This window comes from Caloenas nicobarica, chromosome 2, assembly GCF_036013445.1.
Source record: "Caloenas nicobarica isolate bCalNic1 chromosome 2, bCalNic1.hap1, whole genome shotgun sequence".
Classification (NCBI taxonomy): Eukaryota; Metazoa; Chordata; class Aves; order Columbiformes; family Columbidae; genus Caloenas; species Caloenas nicobarica.
The window spans coordinates 145,614,571-145,639,253 of NC_088246.1; the positions used below are offsets into that span (position 1 = coordinate 145,614,571).

General features: G+C 37.3%; 1 protein-coding gene across 8 annotated transcripts in view; it reads left to right on the forward strand.

Moving 5' to 3' along the window:
• Positions 1-24,683, forward strand: part of OXR1 (oxidation resistance 1) — a 283,064-nt gene that overhangs the window by 243,928 nt on the left and 14,453 nt on the right. For 6 of the 8 annotated variants that reach the window (XM_065628162.1, XM_065628164.1, XM_065628161.1 and 3 more), the window contains 2 exons: positions 1,889-2,057; positions 5,218-5,380. In XM_065628162.1, coding sequence (XP_065484234.1) covers positions 1,889-2,057; positions 5,218-5,380 — 332 coding nt within the window. Of the gene's footprint in view, positions 1-1,888; positions 2,058-5,217; positions 5,381-16,857; positions 17,025-24,683 lie in introns of those variants that run through there. The other 2 variants (XM_065628165.1, XM_065628167.1) reach the window with 1 other exon arrangement.

A 24,683-nucleotide genomic window follows, 5' to 3' on the forward strand; every position in this document is an offset into this window, starting at 1 on the left:
ACCCAGGACACTCTTATATTCCCTTCTATTTTTACACTTGTGTTAACCACTGGACTGCAATAAAAGCCAGATATAGTTGATACTTTGGAGAAATTATAATAATCTATAGTTTTGTGTGTGTATAAACAACCTGAAATCTCATTAAAGATAACAAGTCTGTTTGCTGCTTAGCTGGATATTGGCCAAGATTAAAGGGAAAAAGTGCGTGATGCACAATATCTGTTACCAGAGTCTCTTTTTTCTGATGAATTCTGTATCAAATATACAAAAATATATAGGAGAACACACCAAAAAAAAGGGCACCTTAAACAGTCTTTTTGAGATTTGGGGGCAGGGCTAGATTGTTTGGGTTTATTCTCTGGTAGCTAGAACTAAATCTCACTGGTTTTTCTTTTTTAAGGTATGGTAGAAATCCCCCTTCTCTGAGCCCAATGTCAGAGAAGTTCTAAACAGCCACATCTGAAGAACCAAAATCCCAAATATCATATCATTTTAAGAATACTTCTCTAACGCTTCCACAAAGTTCTTATGCCAGTCCTGTGAAACAATTTTTTGTTCATTTTGGATTGTTTTGGTTGGTTTGTTTTGGGTGGTTGTGGGGTTTGGTTTTTGTGTGTGTGTGTGGTTTGTTTTTGTTTTGGTTTGGCTTTTTTTGTTGGTTGGTTGGTTTGTTTTGGGGGGAGTTGTTGGCTTTTTTGGTGGTTTTTTTTTGTTTGTTTTTATCTTGACAATTTACCTTGGGCTTATGCGTTTATAATATATTTCCAAATCATGGCTATTATGACTTTTACCCTACTGTATACTGCAGGTACAATTCTAAAATATTGTAACTGAAAATCAGGAAGCGCACATTTAAATATTTACTGAAAAAAATTATTTTGTGGAACAATGCTGTTCTAAACTTCATGGCAAATATCCGATTGAGTACAGATGTCTATAGATCAAGAAAGTGATGTTTTCTGTGCTTAGTAGATCTGTAGTCTTGCATAGATACTGAAGGAGAACTTCAGCTGTAAAGAAAGGTAAGTGTCTTAGAAAACTGGAACATATCTGTATGTGCATGTAACATCAGAGGTAGGCTAAATCTTTTGTTGTCGTATCTGATCATAAGAACTCTTAAATTTGTTTTCCTTCCTTGCTTTAAAAAGTCTCTTGTGGCTAGAACTCATGTTCTAGCATTTATGTAATTAACCTATTAAAGGAACAATGCTGAGGAGTCTTCTTCCTTTACCTTGTGCTGATTCCACAATCCAGACTTGGAGGCTATTCATAGAATTCTATTAGTTCCGTTGAATATGCTACCTGGAGGGAAGAATCGCGTACGACAGCATCCAGTATGGTTCATCCTGAAGTGGTGCTCATACCTTTGAAGTGTTTGATGTAGCTAACAAATTAAAATTCATCTCAATCCTCTATTAGTAGTGCCAGAACTTTTCTTTTTAAAATGAAAAGTAACTAATGAACAGCTTTGACATCTGTGAATCAGACCTAAGTATTTATTTAGCACTGTATCTTTTGCATGTATATGGAATATCTTTTTAACAGTGGGGGGGATGTCCGATTCAGTGTAGAGGGATCTGCATTTACAATACCTTGTGAAATACTTTCAAGCATGGGTGATGACTGTGATAATATGATCTGGAGTTGGAAGCAGAAATGAATGTTAGAATTATTCAAATGTGTTGCACTCTGAAGTTAATTCTGCTGATGCAATTTACATAAGAAAAAAAGGACAGGTAATTTTTACTACCTATGTTACCTCATCTCCTATTGCTTACTTTTATATATATACATATGTCCTAAATACTTGTATTGCTCAGTACAAAATAAGCTAATTTTTTAAGCTCTTTTGTACATTGTAGATAGCTTACTTTTTCTTTACTAATAGGTTCTTCTCTTACTAAAGAAAAAAGACGACATCGATCTCACAAGTTTCTGCGTCTCAGGGTTGGAAAACCCATGAGAAAAACATTTGTTTCGCAAGCAAGTGCATCAATGCAACAGTATGCACAGAGGGATAAAAAACATGAGTACTGGTTTGCTGTTCCACAAGAAAGGTAAGGAGGGAGACACTAAAAAATCAACACTTTCCAATGGGTCTTTGAGTGCCTTTTTTTTTTTTTTTTGCATCATTCAAAATTTTTCAGTGACTGTGTCTATAAAGCAGCACAAAAAAAGGGGTCAACAACTGGTGGATATTGATGATTGGCTTAACACTGGAGTACCCATTACTGTACTGAAGTTTTACTGATTTACTTGAGTTACTTGCTGGTTCAGCCGATAGTTTCTCATGGTATTATTTAAGCTTGTGTTTGTAGCAAGTAAATATTAAAGCAAAATTCAAGTAAGTGGTATCTGGTGAAGGAAGTGAGTTCTGCAACAAAGTTTTTATTGTCATTATCTATACCTCCCATTATTTGGAAGCTTTCTAAAAATGCTCTCTACTTCTCGAACTCTGGGTTCAGAAGAGCTAGCTGGGGTTCTTTTGTCTTATCTTTGTATATGAAACATAAAAATTTTCCAGGAAACATATCTACCAGAAAAATATCTAAATTTGTTGCAGTGATACAGAGATGTGAGATGTCATTGCTCACTCACTGGTAAAGTCTTGAATTCTTAAATGATCTTTGCTGCTAGGAGATTGCGACTTACTTTCAAGTTGAACGTGATTTTGGGGGGTATTGGAGATTATTATATCCTTGTCAGAAGAGGGGGGCAGAAAGAAAAAAACAGCAACAAAAAACTATCAGCTATCATCTTGTATAAATACCTGCACACAATGATCAAGTCACTTTTCCATCTTTTCTTTTGAGCTGAATGGCATAGAATGTCCAGTTGGGTCACTGCAGTTGAGGACAGATATGGATCAATTGGAGAGAGTCCAGAGGAAAGCAGCAAGACTAATTAATGCCTAGAAAGTGTAACATATAAAGAAAATTAGAAGTAAGTGGGGTTCTTTAATCTAAAGGAGAAAAGGTTGATTACAAACATAAAATCATTTCATACTTACAAGTTGGCTGCAACAAGAAAGGCAGTTGTCTTTTTTTCATGTCCACTGTGAATGGAGATGTGTAATGGACTGAAATGACATCAAAATATTTGCATTTTTCAACAGGGAGAATTGAGACTATGCTAGCACATCACTAACCTGCTTTTAAACATCACCCCAGCTGCCCCTAATGGTGGAAATTATGCAATTTCTTGAGACAAATGTCTGTCACACTGATGCTGGTATAGCTAATCCTGTCTGGGCAAGGTGACCTCTTGTGTTTACAGTCAAGTCAAATTTTCTTGTTCTCTTCATGTCATATTCAATTTGAAAACAGATGCATGTGTCTTGTACAGCAATGATGTCGAAGTCAGCTGATTAAAATGATTACTATCACTTTGGTTCATTTTCTAATGTAGCAGAGCAAGTACTTACCTTCAGTGTGAAGCATAATTTATCACCTGTTTCAGAAGAATTAGTGCTTAGTTTACAGTCTGTATCTGATCTCCTTGGAAATTACTATACCTATGAAGTGTTTCTCTCTCTAACTGCATGGGGAATTAGTAATCCGTTCTTTATCCATCCAGTGTATGTCCCGTGTTTTTATACACACAAATCTGTATGGGGTGGTAGTGGGGTGTTTGTTTTCTTAATTCAGTGTTAACCTTGCTGAATGCTACTCTGCATAGGTCAAAATATTTAGTGTCAACCCAGTTGTCTTTGTCACCTAGTGATAAGAAAGAGAAAAATGTAGGTATCTGACAAATCTGCATTATTTCAGTGTTCTTAATCTCAAATGAGCCAGTTTGGAAAGAGTGTGTTAGAGTTCCTTAAACACTAAGGTTTTTTTACTCTAGCTGCTGTAACTATACAGAGTTTCGAATTCTTAAAAAGTTAAAATCAGGGTGTGGTTTGTTTTGTTTTTTTAAATTTTCTACTTGTAAACTCTTAAAAATAGATACCTTGTTCAGTGCATGAGGAGTCTGCAGCTTCTTGTTCTGACTTTGTCATAGAATAAATCTAGCCTTATGCATCTGAAATGTTTTATTCTCTCTTACTATGAGGGAAAGATTTGTTTTGTTTTGTTTTCCTTTCATCAATGTTATCCAGGAACCTTAATTTTAACCTGGGTAGCTCTGAATAACTGACCCTGTTCAGACACTGTTACTACATGCTTGTGTGTTCCATCCTTTTAGATGCAGAGGCATATGAAAATTATAGCTGCAGTTTTGAGAGACCTTGCTTTGTATCTCTTGCTGTTCTTCCAGTATCCTGGTTTTCAGGGATTTAGTAAGGAGAGGGGGAAAAAAAAATCCAAATATTGTTCTTCGTGTGCTAATCTAGTATGCAGATTCACCGTAGCAAATATCTTTGAAGAGGGACGTAAGGAATACTCACTCTTGGTGACCAGAGCCATAAAGCTCTAGCTCTGAAGCTGTCTTTTCCATGGTGAAGAGATACTAGTGAGTTCACTGCATGTCCTTTTTCTAAATGCTCAGTCTATCTGTGCACCTACAGAAATTGCTTAAACAGCATAGACAGACATCTGTTAGGGCTGTAAATAACTTTCTTCTGTGTGTGTCTGTGCGTGAATTTGGGCATTTTGTTCTTCCAAACTAGGGAACCATGCCATTTGTGGCAGATAACTTAAAAGTAGGTAACTTTGAATCTTGGTACTTACTGCAGTACTGCAGTTAAAATAGTCTGTAGTTTATGACCTGGCTATACTATATGCACACTTCCAGCCTTATTTCCTCATATCTGTAGCAATTCTCACAGTCCGTATCATTTTGGTTGCATGTCTTGGGAGTGTTCAGCTGTTTTTCATGGGTAGGGAAAAAAGACAGGCAGGCATTTTTAAATTTTGATTTTATTTTTTTAACTCTTTTTAAATAAAAAAAAATTAGTGTTTTATTTTAGAAGTTATGTCAGTTGTAAGCAGAGGTTTGCAACAGGACAGAAGTGGTTGAAGGACTGTACTTGTATATGAAAACACAGCAACTCAATTGAAGACTCGTTCCCTGTTTTTCCTACAGTGTCAGTTCCATACAATTAAAAAGAAAAAAAATACTAACTAGCTTTTTTCAAATGTCTCTAACATCTAGTAAAACATGAAATAGTAAGTATTTTCATTTTAACCTTAAATACTTCATAATTATTAGACATGATCCAAAGGATCACCAATTTACCTTATTTTTATTTTCTGTGTCTTTACTCGACTTCTCTAGGACAGATCACTTGTATGTCTTCTTCATCCAGTGGAGTCCAGAGATATATGCAGAAGATACGGGGGAATCTCTTCGGGAACCTGGATTTATAGTGGTAAAAAAGAAGGAAGAGCCTGAAACTAGTGAAGAATCTACTACTGAAGATGCTGCTAAAGAGTGGGAGGTAAGGAAGAGCAGTGTAAACAGATTTTTTTGTTTTGTTTTAATACTTTCATAGGAATATAATCAAAATAGTGTTAAATGATTTCCAACAAGAAAAACAAAGCAATGAGCTTTATTAGTCTGCTTACTATTATCATGACTGTTTAATCTATGCCATCCTAATGCTTTGCTCTAACATTAATTCAGGGCAACATTTCACAATTACAAGTCATTTTTGTATGGAGCAAATTGTAACTTAAAACTCAGAGTTGAAAGAAATGTGAGGACAGCAAAGAAGTTGCAACTTTGAAGCAGACTGTTTCCAGTCATTTAAACTGTCTGTTTTCGGCTATTTATTATTCCTGTGTCTAGATCATTAGATCATTGGATTCATATTGGTAAGTCTCAAAACAGGGATGAGACAGCAAAAAAGGAAAATTAATTTAATGATATGTTTTTCGAATAATCCAGTATTTAACTTCTCAGTTATAACTTCTTCATACATTAAGATGCTGTTGCATGGGTTTTAGTAATATACTGTAACGGGAACTATATTTTTTTTATAACGAATATGTTTCTCTCATGTGAATCTGTGTCCACTGTGTTTCTATGGACACATCTTTACATGTCTACATGGTTTTGTTTTGTAGTCTACATACAGCTAAAGCACTTGTAGTCTTGTGCATTCAAGTGTCAGTCAAAAGTTTGATTCTTGTCATATATATTGTAGAAGTATCCCATCAGCGCTGTTTAACTTGAGTCTCAGGGCAGCAAGTGCAATCTCTGACTGGTAATTTTTTTTTTTCTTGTTTAGTTCCCCCTGCCCTGGAGTGGAGCATGTTGAAATTTAGGAAGTCTATACTTGTATTTTATGTAGAGTGTTTAAAAAAAAAAAAAAAGTTAAAAGCTGCAGTAGTCTAACTACAGGTAATAGTTTTCTTAGCTCCAAAACGTAGAATCATAGTAGAACTCTGACTTCAAACTTCTCACTTAGCTGAAGTATTAGGCTGTGGTTACCAAACACTATCTGTGCAGTTCAATGATTTTCCATGGAGCAGTTTTGCTTTGAGACGTTGAAATTAGTATCACAAAAGCATGTCATTTGAATCTTTGTATTTACAGCATATATATTGCTCGACTATTGTTACTAGCACTGTATTTTGGTGTTGACTCTTGCTCAGAGCTCTTACAAGTATTTGTTGGTTTAAAACTTGCCCTTTCAGAACACAGGGATCAGTGGCAAGTGATCAGTGCTGGTTTAAGGCACAGTATGTCTCTTCTAATGAGCTCGTCAGTAACTTTGCACCTTAATGTAATTACATAACAATTTCTACAGAAAATAGTCCAAAAAAGTTTTCTACAGGATTAAGCGGTGTAACTTTTTAAGAGTTACTTCTGAAGTTAGTGAAGGCAGTCCTTTTCCTACATGTATTAAAATCTGTAAGTTATTTACTACAGAATGAGGTTATGCCTTAAGCCTTTAAGTCTCCTCTGGAAACAATTGTAGAAAACATATTTCAGAAATATTATTTCCATATGTGTCATTTGAAAATCTTGTAAGATTATAAAATTTTCTGGATTTAGAAGTCAGCGTGATTAGTGAGATCGATAACCTTTTTTAAAAGGTGTTATGCAAGTACAAGAAATATGCTAATGTCATCTTAATGTGCATTTTAACCTGAGTAATGTGACTTCTTACGACTGACTTCTAGCATAAATCTGAAAGCTGTTCAAAACTAACCTTTTAATCAGAAATGTTTGACAGTACCAGGTGGTTCAACCTGTCATTACATAAAACTGCATTTTAGTGGCTTTTAATATATGTGCTAGGAAGTATCAGTACGTACAGGGAATTGTAGCTGCTGTTGTCATACCCGTTATTCCCTTTGAACTTCAGCAATTATTTTCAATCGATGCACTTTTCTTCCTTCAACCCAATAAGCTTTTTCTCTGTCAGCTCTTGATCTGGGTGTAATCTAAGGTAGCAGGTGAACAGTATTGTTTAAACCCTTTTGTGGGTATTGGGATGAAAAATAGGCTGCCTGCTTCAGAACAGTGATGGGAAAACTCCAGATGGAAACAGAAAGTTAATTCTTGATGTACAAAAGCATCACAAAGTACTGTTGATCTACCAAAAGAGGACGCTAGTGGAGTAGCTTTCTTTTCCAAAAAGTGTTCTCCCTGCTATTGTTGTACAAGATCTTAAAACTGGAGAAACAGGGAAGAGGATTTATGGGTAACCCAGGTGTGGTGCTCTGAGACAGCTTTTGCTTCTTGGATAGTCCTGTGTTAACACATTCAGCTGCAGCTTTTTATCAAGGACTGTAAGGAAGTACTGTACCTCTTTTTTTATTTTTTGTGGAAAAGGTATTATAGGAAGAAGGAACAAGCAAAGAAAAGATCGGTAACATATGAAACAAGTAGTAGAGGTTGGTTTATAATTTTAAGTGGATCAATGAATAGGACTGAACTCTTACTCTCTACTTGTTCCAATTTTTCATCTGCTTTTGCTTTCTTCTTCTGTATACTACAGGTGTATACAGAGTAGTTTACTTCCTATCAGCCTTTTCGCTGAATCCTAATCCCCCCTAATCCAGTATATGTAACCTCAGCTGATCTAGTGGCAAAGAGATCAAGACTCCTGCCATCATATTAAACGCTGGTTTGATCAAATACTGCACTGTATGAAGTGTCCAGGAAAAAAAAAAAATCCAGGGAATCCTTTAGCTGACTCTTTTTGTATTATATGCTACACACTTAATAGATGACTGAATTATTAGAAATAACCATGAATCTACTACCATCTAACACTACCATCAGTAAAGGTGACAAATTTATAGCCGTCAGTTACTTAGAGTTTAAAACAAAGTCTGTGTGAGGTACTTAGTAGCTCCTGTTGCTGATGATCTTCCTCTATATCTGCCTTCCTGAGAGGCCTCTGCCTTTCCCATTGGCAAAGCTCTCTAAAGAGGATACCTTTTCATTTAAATCAGTCCATGCTAAAAACTTGTCTCTCGTGTCCCCTAGAAATGAATAGACAATTTTATTTTTATATATTATGTAAGAAATGAAACCCCTGCTAGGGTCTCGAAAGTGTTATCCCCATCCATTTTCCTCAAATATCTCTTTTACCTTCTTATACTTAAGTGAATGGGCATACATTAAAGAAGAGAGTGTTTTGGGTTGATTTTGGGTTTGTGGGGCTTTCGCCGTTTGTTTATTTTTACTGTTTGCACTGAATCTTGGGGCTGTAGAGGTATATCTATCATGGTTTTCTTTGTTTTACTTAGTGTATATGAGTTCAAGTGCTAATGGCTTTCATTCTGTGTTAGCACAAATAATTAATATTGTTTAGAAACCTATGTGTTGATAAACAAATATTTTTTCCAAAGCATATTCTGTACTTGCATCTAAACATAGCCAGATTTGACCGCAAGCTTCTGTGGTGCGGTGCCTCCGAGACAACTTCCATGAGTACTTGATGGTCTTTAAGTACGAGTTATTTGTATAGTGGTGCGTATGGAAATTAATTACATGGTGTTAAGGTCCTTGTTTGTTAGCTAGCTACTGATTTGTTAACATCATTGTGGTGCCAATTAGTACCACAGATCTGGAGCGTTAAGGAGGTGTACCTACACCTACCTGGTGTGGGTAAAGGTGTGGTACCACGGATCTGAAAGCAGGGATGGATCCTCAAGCGCTGCTAATAGGATTGGTCTTAAGCTTGAAGAAGTTGAAGATGAGTGAAAAGGAAAAACTGCTTTTCTGAAAGAAGTGTTGTTAACATTCCCTGCAAAGTATAAATGTTTTTCCTTTGCTTATTGTCAAGGTTTAAGGCAAGGTGACAAACCGTGGCAGACGCTCTCTGTTACCCCCCGCTCACCTTCCCTCCACCCTCTCCTTTAGATCGGGAAGACGATAGGGAAGATAAGAAGGAAGGAAGAGACTTAGACTTCAAGTTGGAAGGTTTTAAAGGGTTTTACTAATGCTACTAATAAATAGAGAATATATACAAAATATACAAAACCAGGCTTGAGTGCTGGATATGGAGTTGGTGTCAGTCCAGCAGCTGTAGGGCAGGTACCTGGAAGTCAAGGGCAGGACTTCACAGCAAACTGGATGCAGGGATTGCAGGGCCTCGCGCCTGGTACCACAGGCACCCAGAGAGGGTCCTCTTTAGATGCCGGCCATGGTCCAAGAGAGGCTAGACCCTTGTGATCTCCATCTAATATCGGGAGTATGACGATTATGGGATGGAATACTCTGTTGGTCAGTTTTAGTCACCTGTTCTGTCTGCCCCTCCTCAAACATGCCCCTCTCAGTTATGGGATGTGTGGAATTCTTGGCTGTCATAGCAATAAATCTAAATATGACGCTTCTTCAGCATTCCGTTGGTCTTGACCTTGGTGATAGCAGCACTACGCACAGTGTCCAAGAAAAACATGCAGGCAAAAAATTCAGAAAAGTGCAGTTACTTAGAAGGCACTTAGCTGAAAGGAAAATTCACTGAAAGAGAAACTGGTCTTGTTTTTAACAAAACCAGGACACATATGCATTGTATACTTAAAAAAAAAAAAAATCAGAGCACAAGTTACGAACCACATTTGGTCATAGAACAACTTGAAGAAAAATGATAAGAAGTGCTGCCCAGTATGCGTGATTTCTGTAACCTTTCTTGTGGATTCTTTAACTTTCTTAGTTTCAGTAAGTATCTGCACTCTTTAAAAAAAAAAAAAAAAAAAAAAAGGAGGGAGGAGGGGAGGGACAGGCGGGTGGGAAGTGGTATCTCTGTGATTCATCAGTCCCAGAAATTCAAATGATCCAGTTATTCTACTGTAGTAGAAACTGATCGTAACACTTTGATAGGCTTGTTTCCACTGCTGTTGTGATACGAAGTGGCAGGTGGTGTTTTCAAGTTTATCATTGGAGGAAAAAGACAGGGAAAACAAGTATTATTCATGTGAAATATCATTAACAATATCAGGGATGTAGTGTAGAGTTAAATGAGGTAAATCAGCTTTCCACTGAACTTGCATACACGTAATGTGCTGATAAGCTCAAATATTTTTCTATAGAAGTTGGCCTGTGCATGTAAATAATCCATTAAATTCTTGAGAGATTCAGTTTATCATATCTGGGGAGGGAGGACAACTGAAACTAATTTCCTAAGCAAGATCTTTACAGTTTTAATAATGCTAGATACAAAGGAAATTGCTGTGCTCTAACAACTTTGGAAATGACTATTTGCGTAAGAAATGTTAGCGCATAAAGGAGAAATGAAATTATTTGTGTTTTCCCATGTGAGTTTTATGATAACATATTTGTACCTTCTATTTGTATCCAACTAAAGGACTAGTTGGTCTCTTGGGGCTGGGAGGGGGTGAAGGAAAAGAAATTACAGAGATCAGAATACCTTAATTTGCTTATTTAATATTTCATCTGTTGGTCTGAGAAGGTAATTCTCAAAGTTAATGATATTCCTTGAAGAACAAAGGGACTTGATCTGTTCTATTTGTAGTTAAGTTTTCTGATAGGGAGTGGGAAAACAATATCTATGTAAGGTACCACAGCTGTTAAGTGTTTTTGTCACCACACAACACTGGAAATACGGGATTTATGCTGGTGGATCAGATCTGGGGTCATCAGACAAAGTACTGATGCAAAAAATATAATTAGTATGGCCACAGCTAAATATTTCAGGGGCATTAAAGACATTTCATCTTGGGTACTTGTGAAGAAATCAGTTAAGGAAATAAGTTCCTATTTCAACTTGAAATCTGTTACAGAAACAGAAGAATTGCTATGTACTAGAATACTTCTTAATTATTTAAAGTGCTGATTCTTCCTTCCCCCCTACCTCCCCTTGTCATTTGATCTTATTTATTGCTGTTATTCAGTATTGAGTCATACTTCAGTTCCACATAAAACGAAATACTCATCCACAAGATATTTGAAAACAGGAAGTATCTTGTCTTGGGACCTGCAAGCTGGTCTAAAGTAGTTTGAAGCTAACCTGTTTTATTGTTTCCATTATCATTTCAATTGTTTGGAAAATACAGAAAATCAGTTTGGTTTAAAGCTGTCTAGAAGTTAACTTCCAAAATGAGCCATGAGTTGATATTTGCAAATGATTTTTCCCAAATTCGCTGGATCATGTGCTGAACTTGGATTTCATAACCATTACCTTTGTTTTTCAATATTAAATTTCTGTAGAAAATATGGATACAATACTTCTGGAAAGCAGTACTCTGTAATAACCCACTTGTCAAAATGAATTTTAGTTGGAACTTTAGACGTGGTTCAACAATGTTTACAAGATCAAGTCATTAGTTGCAAATGAAGTTTTGGCTTCCTGAAACGGTATTTGAGTTAGACACTCAACATTTCAACATTAGAAAAAAATTAGTTCTGGAGTGTCTAGAAATTCTGTTTCTGTGTATTTGTAAAAACATGAAGAGCACAAACAACGATGATGTCTCCTGGTCCAGGTAACAACTGAAGAAGGATTTTCAAGATTGGAGTACTGGACATAGGTGCTTAAGTTCTTTATTGGATCTGGACTGTAATTTCTACATGAAAACAGGGATTTCAGTTTAAGCATGCACTGCTGCCTTAAGTTTTTGTATTCTTAATAGTGTTTTTTCTATACGTTTGCTTCCATTCTCTACACCGCGGTGCTCAGATGTTGGTGAAACAGCTGTTTGTTGTGTCGTACACATGTGGTATGAGCATCACGCTGTATGCCAAGCTGGATGACACCGCATCAGCAGAGAGAAGGGGAAGCCTGGGAGTCGCAGGCTTCTTGAATGAAACACGGCACAAAATGTGTAGAGATGCATCACATTAACAGTCCTCCAAATTAGAATATTTTTCTGATATGTTTGTTGAAAGGTTTTCTCTTTATGATAGTATATTGGATATGCAAGCTAGATCATTGTTTGGTTTTTACGTCATGCATTGTCTTTTAAGAAATGGGACATGTCACTGTGCATGTGTTGCTGTATATTACCAAGCATATTTAGTAGACTTTGCTCTTGTACCGAAGGGTGAGAATCTCTTGAATTTCAGCAGTCACGTGCAATAGTTAAAAATGTTTCTGTTTTATGTTAAGTGTTGTGATTGAAGGGACAGCCTCTGGTGCCCATTAACACAAGACAATGCCCTTTGTAGAGACTGGTAACTTCCATTCTCGCTTTCGCAATTAGCTCGTGCAAATATTGTGCACTGTGTCAACTTCATGCATGGAGTATTTCTTGCTCTGCTCTATTTATTTTCTCTACTTAATCTATTTCGAATGTATTTGTAACTTGTAAGTGAAAATTCTGATGTTTTCACTACTTGGAACCGTCCTGTAGTTGAAATAATGAATGTGGAATTGTAATTGATGGTTATTTCATGTTATCTAGTAGAGAGAACTGGGGCAGTCCCTCTGCTAGGAGTTGAAGCAGAACCATCCAACTAAAAAGCTTGTGCTTTTGAGACTCTTAATGGCTTTCAGGGTACCTTTGAAAATCCTGAGGAAAATTTTGTGGATGGAAAAATGCTGCTTTTTTTTTTTCCCCGTTCCCCTAAGCTGTTGAAAGGAAACAAAGGATGACTTCTGAAATTAAACTGCCTTTCTTATGGAAACATTATCAGCCAAGTAAGAAGCTGTGCCAGTCTGTGTTGCACTGGGTGCCACAGGAGCTGGCTTTTATACTGTTCAGTGCTTTTCTCGTAGTGGGAAAGGGGGAAGGGATCAAACCTCAGTTAACTGTAATCCTGTGCAATCCTGTGTCACCTGCAACAATTTTTACGGTGATCCAATTATTCTAGAAGACTTAAGTAGTATACCTTATATCATGAAAATAAGAAACTGCCTTTCACCTAGTGGGATTTCTTGCGAACATGACAACTCAGGTGACCTGGGCATCTAAATTAGGTGTCTTCCTAATGCTGAAATTCTTGGCAACTTATATCCTAAAACTATAATATGAGGAGTAAACATAAAGGATGTACAACTCTTACCAGAGCTGTAAAATGCTGTTCTAAATTTAAAAATACGAGAATACCAGAGTTTATAATTCTAGAGTTATTTTCTGTCATACTGTACTAATGTGTATTGAAACCGTACTATTTTAAACACTACTTGAGGCAGCTTTCAGGGTTTTTTTGACTCCTTGGTGATGGGATTTTATTGCAATCTGCGAAGCATGCCTGTTAGATGTAATTAAACAGCAATCTCATCTCTTTAAAAATGCATTCTAACAAGTAAATAGGCTACTGAAAATGAAACTGCTGTCATTGCTTATTGATTTGTTTGTTCCCAGGCAAACCAATACAACAGCATAAAAAGCTTTCTTCTCGTCAGTCAAAAATGCAAATGACTTAAGAATTGCACTGAGGCACTCAAAGTTGTACCATCTGGTTCCTGTGATTTATGTGTTTTTTCTCAATTTTTCAGGGCTGCTTCTGAAATTAGAGTTATTAAATTCTGAGAACGATCTTATTTTATACATATGCCTCAGTCTTCTCAGGAGGTGCTTGGCGATGCTTATTTTCAGTGGACAACATTTGTGGTTTTTTTATCACAAAACCTGGTCATCAACACAACTGCTGCATATGGAATCAACAGTGAGTTCTAAATAAACTGAGTGAGAAGGAAGGAGCAGGGGAAATAAATTACTTTTTACTAATTTAATATTGATCAAAAACCACATTAAATATAGGGATTGTAGAATTCAACATCACAACTTTTTTCTATTGCTGTGGCATCAGGACATTGTGTTAGCTACCAGGTGAAACAGAATAATGCCGTTTAATCAAACTGCAAACGTGTTCTTTCACACCCAGCATCCAGTCTTTTCTACACCAGTTGATAGAGAGTTATCAAATTTGCTGTCCTGTTTCTAGGTTATGAGATTTTGTCAGCTGAGAACTTAAATCTGGTATGGCAAATTGATTTGGAGTCAAAATAAGACGTTTCATAAGTTGTACCTGTATTTATTGGCACTCTTCTTTTTTCTGCTTTTTAATATTTTTTTTAAATTTTTAATATTTTTAAGACATTAGTTAATTAGGAAAAAAACCAACATCATGAATAACAGTTACTGAAAGGACTATGTGCTTCTGCCTTGAACATTTGATTGTGTGGAGATGTTTAGCCTGGTTACAAACTAACAATGATGATAACAAGATGACAATTCATTGTAATTAGATATGTTTTGTTTTGCTCTGTTGTCTAGGTAGCAAATAGGTGGATGCTCTTAAGTGTGTGCTGCTGTTGTGCACGGATGCTGTGACTGAGCCGGTACTCCTCTCTAGAATCTTTTTAATTAAGAACTTTTATGGCAAGGCATATATTAATTAGCAACAAGATATGAGGTTCTGATTCAAATTAACAGATCGCTAATATAACCCACAAATGCACAAAAGAGTAAAAGAGCAGTTTATTTTTTTATCTGTAATTAGGAGATGCTCCTGGGGTCAAGCTTCTTGTGTGGGCTGCTTTCTCTGGCTGATAGAAATAGACCTTCCACCAGTTTTGAAAAAACACTTTTCAGGGGTCGGGGGGGAGAGGTTTGCCACTTTTAGGACCGCACTGTTTGATAATGGTGTGTAGGCTCTCGTAACAAAGAAGTTTATTGCTCTCTTTATGGCTTGTTTATTTTGAACAATTTTTTTAAATCCTTATGAGGAGCTGTGGGAGGAGCCAGTTTTATATAGAGAGAAGGTAGAAGCATCCAAGTTGTTACTGTGTGATGACTCAGGTTCTTTTCTTCCTTTCCCAGTTTTGGAGAAACAGTGTGTTGGCTCGTGTTAGGGAGGAATTTGTTTTTTCTGGGCGTGGGAAAATGGAGGAAAGAAGAAAAGACTGCTGAAATAGGCTGGGGGGGAGTTAGTTGTGTGGCTACCTTTTGCTTTTTGGCTTAGAAGTTGCATGTCCAGAGATGGTTTGAAATAGTTTTTCTGCATACTCTCCATTCCTTTTAAGATGTGCCAGACTTGGGGAGGTGGGTGGAGGGAAGGTTACAGCTCGTTTTTTGGGGTGTATGTGTGGTTTCGCGTTTTTTGTGTGTGTATATGGTGTCGGTGGTGTTTTGGGGTTGCTTTTTTGTTGATTTGTTTTATTTGAGGTTTTTTTATTTTTGTTGTTTTGTTTTTTTATATTGATTGTAATTGTCTCATTTGAGGCTGTCCATTTTTTGTTCTTGTTTTACTTCAGTATTAGCTTGCTTATTTAAAAAAAAAATCAAATAAATGGGCATATGGTTTATTGTTTGAATCTTACACTATTTGACTATCTAGTGTACTATCGCATATTTGAGTTTCCGAAATCCCAGCTTTCAATGTACTAATGATAAGAATGTTCTTACTTGCCACCTAGGTAGTTCTTGTATTATAAGCTGGAACAAATGGATTTTTAGAGTTACCAGCTCCAGAGAAAGCTTTTACTGCAAAGAAAAATAATTTATCCATCTGAATTACTTTGAGTTAGATATTAATGCAAGGTAAGGCATTCCAGTGCACAGTCTGCAGCAGAGTTAAATATAAGTTCTGGGACTGGTTTTCTCTGCTGGGGTGTCGTGGCTTTTAGGTCACACTGCAACATGTTGGAACGTTGATGTGATGCTGCCTGGCCCCACTTAGCACTTGGACCCAGGACTCCAGCACTGGGGGTTTTGGAGGAAGAAGGGCAGTGAGGGGGGAGCCTGCAAGTGCTACTACAGGGAAATTCTCCAGGGGTTACTGTGCCTGTTGCTGTTGCACACGGCTGTTAAAATAAACATCCTTCCTTAAGAGAAAAAAAAAATGTAATCATGATTCCAAAAATACTTTATTGCTGGGACTAGTATTTAACCCATACAGCAACTTTAGCTTGTAGACAAAAGGATTTATTTTCTTCTTCTAGTGAACAAAGCTGAAAATGCTGCAATGTTAACAGTTCCCAAATGCTTTCAAACATCTTTAAACCGCCCTCCCCCCCACACACACAAAAAAACCCCACCACCAAACAAGCAACCTTTTTAAACTTTACTGACTGCTTTTTTTTTAACCATTTCTGGACTGTAAGAAGTAATTGACAGGGTTTGTGTACACTTGTCATCTAAGACAAACTGTTCAATAGTGAGTACATATTTGTTACTGTTAGAACTTGTTTATGAACAATTCTAGTGTAAAAGAATGTAAATAATATTGCAAGCATTCCTTGGTCTTGTGGGTTTTGGTTTTGGGTATTTTTATGTTGTGGATTATTTGGGTATTTTTTGTTGTTGTTTTGGTTTTTGTTTTTTTAATTTTTGAGTATTGTTTAAGAAAAATTAAGTTCTATGTCTTTAAATATTTTAGCCTTTTCAACAATCTAGTGCTCTACAACCACACTTGAATACAGGAAACGTTTCTCCTCCTGTACCGTCATCATTTGCGATACATCCCCCTCCTGTACACGCGTTCATTTGTTCCCGGCCGTGTCAGTCAAATGTCTGCATCCAGCAAACTATCCTGTCGCTGTCGTGGGGCTCTGCCAGTGCCTAGAGCTGACAGCAGGTACAGAGAATGCTTTCAGACAGCCTTGAGTGATATTTTTTTTCTTTTTTTAGTCTCATTTCATTTTTAGAAAGCAGATGTCTCGTCTCTATGGGAAGAAGGGAAGAAAACACCAGCCAGTTAATCATAAATACGCTCTGGTAATTGTCAGTGTAGTATATTCATTTCTGTTATTGCATTCGTGTGATGTTACGGTGCAGAGGCGGTTTCTGGAAGTTTAAATTTTGGATGTGTAAACAGGATGCTAAATTGCAAATTTTCATTACTTCTGGGTGCATAACCTAATGGCTGAAATGCCAGTGGCGTTAGATAACAAACTACTTTGAGCATTAAGGGGTTCAGCAGTTTTAGGGTGGGTGTTATTTTTTTCCTTTGGAACAATGCATTTTTTTCAACAAAATGTGATTTATAGCTAAATGCCATATACAGTAGTTTGCATTGGCATTTAATTAGAAAAATGTAATTCTCCTGAGCTACCATTATGCCTTCTCAGAAGTCTTTCAACTATACAAAGGTCTGATACTACTTCTGAATTGGTGGTCATGACTATGCTGTAGTCCCACTCTCACATTTATAATGAAGAGGGGACAAATACCACTGTTTTTACAGTTTATTATATATATGAAGGTAACTGTAGTGGGTTTTTTTCGGTGTTGTTTTCCCCAAAAATACTTACATTTGTAGTAGTATGTAAGGAAATGGTCCTCAGTGAGACTTGCCAAACGGTAACATCTTGTGGATAGGGAGGAAGTGATCTTGACAATGTTGTTTGTTGTGCCTTTAGCATCTGGTAGATTTGGAAGATGTTTTTCGTTCAGACTCTGCCTGTGACAGGCTTTTTACTGCCTTTTTAAGAGTTACAGGTCTCTGGGGTTTGGTACATATTCTTTTGGAGGTGCTATTGACTCTGGTTTTTATTTTGATCTTTATTTGTAGCCAGATTACTTGCAGGATATCAAATTGTCATATGGCAACAACTGGTTTTGTAAATGTGTGTTTCTAAGTAAAAATGTTTTTGAAATAATAGGCTCTTAATTTTTCTCTCTGGCAATGAATTGTAGAATGGAGATGTAATTCCTAAATTAACTGTAGTTTGAGCATACCCTGTAGCAGTGTAAAAGGTATCTGAGGTATACCAAGAGTTGTTATTTAATATATATGTAGATGTATTTTGCCCAGCTAATTTTAAAAGTACTATTGTTCCTTGTTGTAACTATTTCCCTTAGGACTAACACTTTATTTTAGCCAGAGTCCAACTATGCTGCTAAAAGCAATAGTCATCAGCTCTTAAGGAGAATTTCAACTGAAGGAAATTGTATGAGAACTTTCTTTTCTGTGAGAGAGGTAGAGACCAGTGCTTTTTTAATGAATAAAACAAATCAGAAAAAGAGATGTGTAAGTATCTACAGATGGGAATATTTTTAACATGTTTCTATGTCGAGAAGACATGTTCTGTTCTTGAAGTTTTTTTTTTTTTCCCTTCAGTGAATGATCATAAAGCTGATGTGCAAGTGTAACCTTACAGAAAAGAGGGGAGGGCTGTTGGAACCATTACTTTTGTGTTGTGCAAGACAAAGTGGGAATCATATTAAAGAGACTGGCAGCATATACGAAGTACAGGTCTTTGACTAAATGTTTCATTAGTGGTGTTCTGAAATTTGCGTGAAAACCCAGCTGACATGAAATAACATAGTTGCTGGATGATATAATACAATAAGAGTGCTTGCTTGAAGCAACTAAATCACCCTGGATGATTTTACTTGAAAGGCCTTTGTTATTTTCACAGTGAAAAGAGTAAATTTGGGCTGAGCATTATAGGGGTTTGATAGTTTGTCAGGGTAACAGATCAAAACTTTGACTTACCAAAGCATTATGCTCCTCTTCAAAAAGCCGGTAGTGTTGGCTTCCCACTTTTTTAGTAAATCTGTTTGGTATTTACTCTGTCTCTTTATTGTACTGCAACAAAAGAGATGCCAACAGGTTTCTGGAATGTCAAAAATTCAGGCAACCATTCTGTCTGTCAAAGCACTTTAGACAAAAGACATCAGACAATGCGAGAACAAAAGGTGGATTGCCTTCTTTAGGAATGCTTGTCCTGCCCCAGATGCTTTGCTGAGCCTTGATAGGCAGCATAGCCAAAGGGGACAAAAACCAATGAAAACTTATCTTTGGCTTTTATGTTCTTAAGATATTATGCAAAGGGAATTAAATTGATGTTGATTTTAATAGCTTGAATGATTTGAGACTTGCACAATTTTTGAGGTTCTTGATTTACTGGTTAACTGGAGTTAGTAAGCTAATGGCTGTAGTTCTTTGGCTGTTATGGAGATATAATAGGGCCTTACATGTGAAAGATGAGAATTTAGCACTTCATCCCTGTCAGAACTGCAAGGTTGCATCAATCCAGCTACAAAGAATTTTTTAAAGTCAGCTTTCCATACCAAGTTTTGTTTTGGAGTAATAAGGAGTAAACTGATGATCTGAGTCTAAATAAAAATAAAAAAGCAGAGTGTAATCCAGTACTTTCTTACACTGATCACTAAGCCTAGAACCTTTCCTTGATGAAAGATATTTGCCGTACCCACTGTCCTAAATAATTAGAGGGTTTATGCATCATACCTTGACTATATCTTCCATTCAACTGTTAGGTGTTATATTGTCTACATTTTTAATTCTTGTGAAATATTAGGCCTCACTACGAATGCAAAGTGCAGTAGCAGATGAACATTTGAAAAGGCTGATTGTAAGGTGAAAGAAAACAAATGAGTAGTAGAGGCTTGTATTTTCTCTGTATGTTTTTAGTGGTCTGTGCAATCTGAAGTTTACCCTTAGTTGATCCTATTTCTGATGAAAAAGAGATGAGTATTTCCATACTGAGCTTTCATTCAGTTACCTACTTCTAAGCATGTGTGGTGCTTTGTCCTAGCGGAGAGGATCTCTGCCCAGCAGTGTCAGGACGGAGATGTGACCTGCTCAGCCTGCCTCCTCCTGGGCTGGCAGCTTGAGCTCAGGCACCAGGTGCTGTGGTTTCGGCAACTGAACCTCAAGTTTCTCTGCTTGGTAGTGCTGAAACTTCCTGAAGTTATTTTGTGTGGTAAATCAACTGGGCCTAGACAGCTAGGTTTTACTGGTAATGCTGCTACAGATCTTTTCTTCCTGTGATGAGTCAAGTTGCCTGACCTGCCTCTTTAAAAAAGTAATTTTCGTAACTCTGATTCTTAGGTTTTTTGCGCGAACATTCTAAACTAGGTTTAATGTTTGCCCATGTTAAATTTAGCTCTCTTGCTAGCATTATAATGTCTCTCAAATTAGTGATTTCTCATCTTGAAAAAAATAGCTTGTTATAAGGGTTTCCAGACTTGGCATAACACTGTGTGGTGCAGGCTTTGATTGTATTCTTCTCAAGTTCATTTATTAGTTCTGGTTATTGCAGATGTCATAATTTATCTGCACTATGTGTTAATTACGGCTTGGTACAGTTGCTGTGGGCTTAGAGCACTTTGAGTCAGATAGTTAACAGTCCATCCCGCAAAGCTGCGAGGACAATACTGATCACCCAGAGAATGCTGCTGCTGTGTAATGTACCCAGCTCTTCTGCCCCTGCTCTGGGAGACACCTTGGTGTGTAGAACAGTTTTGAGACAGCCAGTTTTAAAGGTATCAAGAGAGACAAAAACTGCAGTGCCAGCCAGTTCAGGGGCTGCTGTGATTTTCCAGTCCCTCTCCTCTGCTCTTGGACCTTCCCTTCCTTGTCACCAGTAGAGTGACAGGGACCTGAATTGGCTGAAATGCACACGAGACAGAAAATGGTTAGCTTTGCTGCCACACTCATTAAAAATGAATCAAATTAAATTAGTCTTAGGGTTTGGGTTTTTTTTCAGAATGATACCATATAACTCTTTATCTGATGTATTAATACATTATTGCAATGTAATCAGTGTGTCCCAAATAATCGTATTTGTGATGAAGAAGACTTCTTCTTCAATACTGCTTTCTCTCAAGCAGTATCTAACCTTTTGGGAGGGAACTAAATTTGTCTGGAAAGTAAAGTTAGTGTTTTCTCTTAAAATATTCATAACAGTGTTTAATTCACAAATGTACATTTTATTTTCATTGGAAGGTATTTACAGCCTTTAGAAAGGGTTTCGTCCTTTCTTCACCCTCCTCATCTACTGATGAATTCAAGTTGGACTGATATTTTGGAGTAGCTTTGTAAATGGCCTGATAAAATTACATTGTTATTTATTTTTTTCTATTAAATATCCTGGAACTTTAACGGTGAAACTTTTTTGACTCAAGAAACAATGTTCATGAAGCTCGCAGTTCACCTGATTTTACACAGATGTATTAAGATTCAAAGTAAAATTGTTCAGCTTCTGTTCTTTCTTAATATTCATTGTTGTTTGGTTTTTTTAAAATTTCATATTCAGTTAATCATGAGAGTATAGATACCATATGTTGGAGAGAACCACTTACACCAGTATGCTTTCTCCATTCTTATCTTTCAGCAGCACTGTTCAGTTCTGATAAGACACTCCCTTTCTCTAAGGAGAGAGTTTCAGCTACTTGTTAACTCTGAAAATTTAGGTGTTGTTGGCTTGAGGGCAGCAATTACACCACTCTGTTATCAACCGTGCACTGGGGGGGTGTGTTGGTCACTCTTGGCTTCCTTTAGCTGGCAGCAGAATGCCTTATTGCTGCAAGCAGTTCTCGTGTTTACAGCTACATACAGCAGATTGATGTGACCAGTGGCTGACAGGGCTGACGTGTCACCACCTGCAAACTGCCCTTCATGGAGTTTCAAACAATCGTAACTGGTTTTATGTGTATTATTGAAGGTCAAATAAGTTCCATATTAGGAATTTCAATTTCTGTGGTGTGCAATGCATGTGCCAGCATAGAGTTGCATATTCTGACTTAATTTCACAAAAACAAGGTTTAGAAACGTAAGTTTCTCCAAAAGGAGAATCCTAAGCCTCTTGATTGAATCATCAGTATGCAAGCCCACAATTTGACTTACTGCATTAAATATCAAAGATGTTGTGTGTTCTGCTAAGTGGATAGCTCATATATATGTGGTGTGGAGGGTCAAACCGAAAGGCGGTAAATGCTACAAGAGCTATATGACTCATCCCATGTTTTCTCGTCAATGTTGCTATTATGAATAGAGCAGCAAGTATTAGATCTCTAAGGATATATCTCATGTCATTTCAAACTTGATTAACCCTTGGATTTGTCCTGTGGTAGACTGTTCAAGGTCCCTAAGCAGAATAATTTTTGCCCTGAAGCATGCTAACCTCCTGGCTATACACATTATTTGTTTCAGTCTATTCCAACCAGCTCCCAGGTTAACCATAAGAGGTTTAGCTGCTGTTCTGTCCTCCTGCATTCTTTTTGAAGCAGAAAATAACTACAGAGAGAACAGAGGGTCCTTCAGGAACACTTTCTGATCCTGAAAAAGTAGCTTTGAGTATCAAGGGAACGGGATGCTGATGTGGCATAGTGAAGAGAGTGGAGCAAATAAAGCACATAGTAAGCCAATATAGGTAGGCTTGCACTTGAATCCTGGGCAGAATACTTAGATTACTAAAATTTTGGGTGATTTGGCAATTTCAGTATAAGGATACGGACTGTATTGGAATTTGGAAAGCCTTGTCCTATACCTGAAGGACTTAAATGTCGCAACTTGTCCAGGTTGGATCAGGACCTTGCTCAGTCAAACTTGGTAAGTCTCTAAAGGTGGAGATTCTGCAGCCTCCCTGGGAAGCCTGTTCCAGTCCTTAACCATCAGTAACATCAACCCTTTGAGCCCAGTGGTCCAGCCACTTCTTGTTCTTCACACATTTGATACATAACTGATTTGATTGCAAGGCCACTATAGGATAGAATCAAAAGCCTTGGTGAAATACAGATAAATGACATCCACTGCTACCTGCCCAAAAATGAAAGAATTTTATTACAAAGAAACATTCTGTATTGAAAACCATGCTCCAGTATGATGAATATCAGGAATAAAAGACCTTGCTTTCCAGTTATCTGTAATACCATGTGAAAAACTAACGAAGTTCTGTGTTTAAGAATAGAAGTTCAAAGTGGAATGAGGTCGAAGGCAGCTCCTGGAATGATCAGAACAGACAGCTGATGGTGGGTTGAGAATGGAAGAAAGGCACTGGTTTATTTAGCTTGGTGAAATATAATAGAGGATTAATATGACTACAAGGAAGGAAAATAAGGAAATGTAGATGGGAGGTGAAATGGCATGAGCACTCTATGGACTAAACCAGGTTGTAAAACAGAATAAACTTCTAACTAATGATACTACTAACATTTCAAAACGGCACTCTCAAGCCTTGCAGGGACAAAATACTAGGTGTTTTCAAGGTACATCTCAATCAATTCCTGAATAAATTTGTAGAAGATGCCAGTAGGCAGACATACATGACTTCAGGATTCTATAGCCCATTTAATCACAAAATACATACTCTTGTCCACTGTGAAGCAAAAATAAAGCATGTTGACCCAAACCAGAAGCATTTTATAGAAGGTCAGGTGTAGCTGAACTGTGGAGGTATTGTAATGTACTCATTTAAGGCTTAGTTCAGTGGTGAGCAGTTAACCTTGAGACAGTTTGTCTTGTGGATTGCTCACAGAATTTAGTATGGACTGTATCCTTAAACATGGGGTTTGAGAGGATTAATTCCTTGCCCTTAATTTTCCCCTATGACATTCTATGACATGCCATTTAGGATGTTTGTCATTGTATACCAATGGTCTGCCACTATGCAGGCTTTTGTTCACAAAACAGATGTAAGGATGCGATGTGATGGTGTGTGACAGGTTCAGGCTGCCAAGGAGCTTTTATTGCATACAATACTTGGACATTTCTCTCGGGTAAGAAATTTATCAAAATAACCTGTGTACACTGTTCTGAGGATGTAGGCAGCCCCCTGGCATATGAAAAGGTGTGTCAGATCTTGGTCCCTGAGCAAAAGTGTCAATAAGGAGATCCAAAGTGCAGGATGTTGATAGAGTGTGTGTTTGACAGGTTGAAGGCAAGACAGCATTGCCTATAAAATTGTCGACATTCTAGTGTGTAAAACAGCAATTACTATTAGTGTCGGAGATGATGAGGTTTTTGTTTTGTTTCGTTTTTTTTCAAGAGTCCTCTTAAGTAACCATGTGTTTATGCCATATTTTAAGTTAACGACTGTCTCTCATGTGATAGGAGGTGAGTTTAAAGAAGCAACAAGGCTAAAGGGTCTGTGGATTATTGCTTTTCAGGATTACATTCATAAGGTGCTGGGGCGAGCAATGTAACTTGCGATGAGCTGTTGTTGCAAATAAAAGGCTAAAACTACACTCTCATGTGGTTGGGTGGAATACTCTTAAAGCTTTGCATATAACTACTTGACACTGAGAATGCACAAACCAATACAATTTCCAACAACTTTCTTGGTATGATTTAAGGGAACAGTAGAAAATGGTGGAAATAAATTGAATGGGTAGTAATTACTGATTATGGAGTAATAAAACTGGATGTCACAAATATTCCTTTTTCCTTGCTTTGCAGTTGCATGGGGTAGAGCGAACCATCGCTGCTGGAGAGGCCAGTCATGCGGTGACTGGGCTCTGTACTCAGGACAGTGGCGAGTATCTGGCCAAACTCCTTGTAGTAGGGGCAGGTAGATGGGGAGCTGCTGGACTTGTGGTTATCTTCTTTGCACTGTGGTAGGCCCTAGAAGTTTTTAATACACTCTTATTACATGGGACATCCATTTAATCTTTCCACCAGCTGTTTAA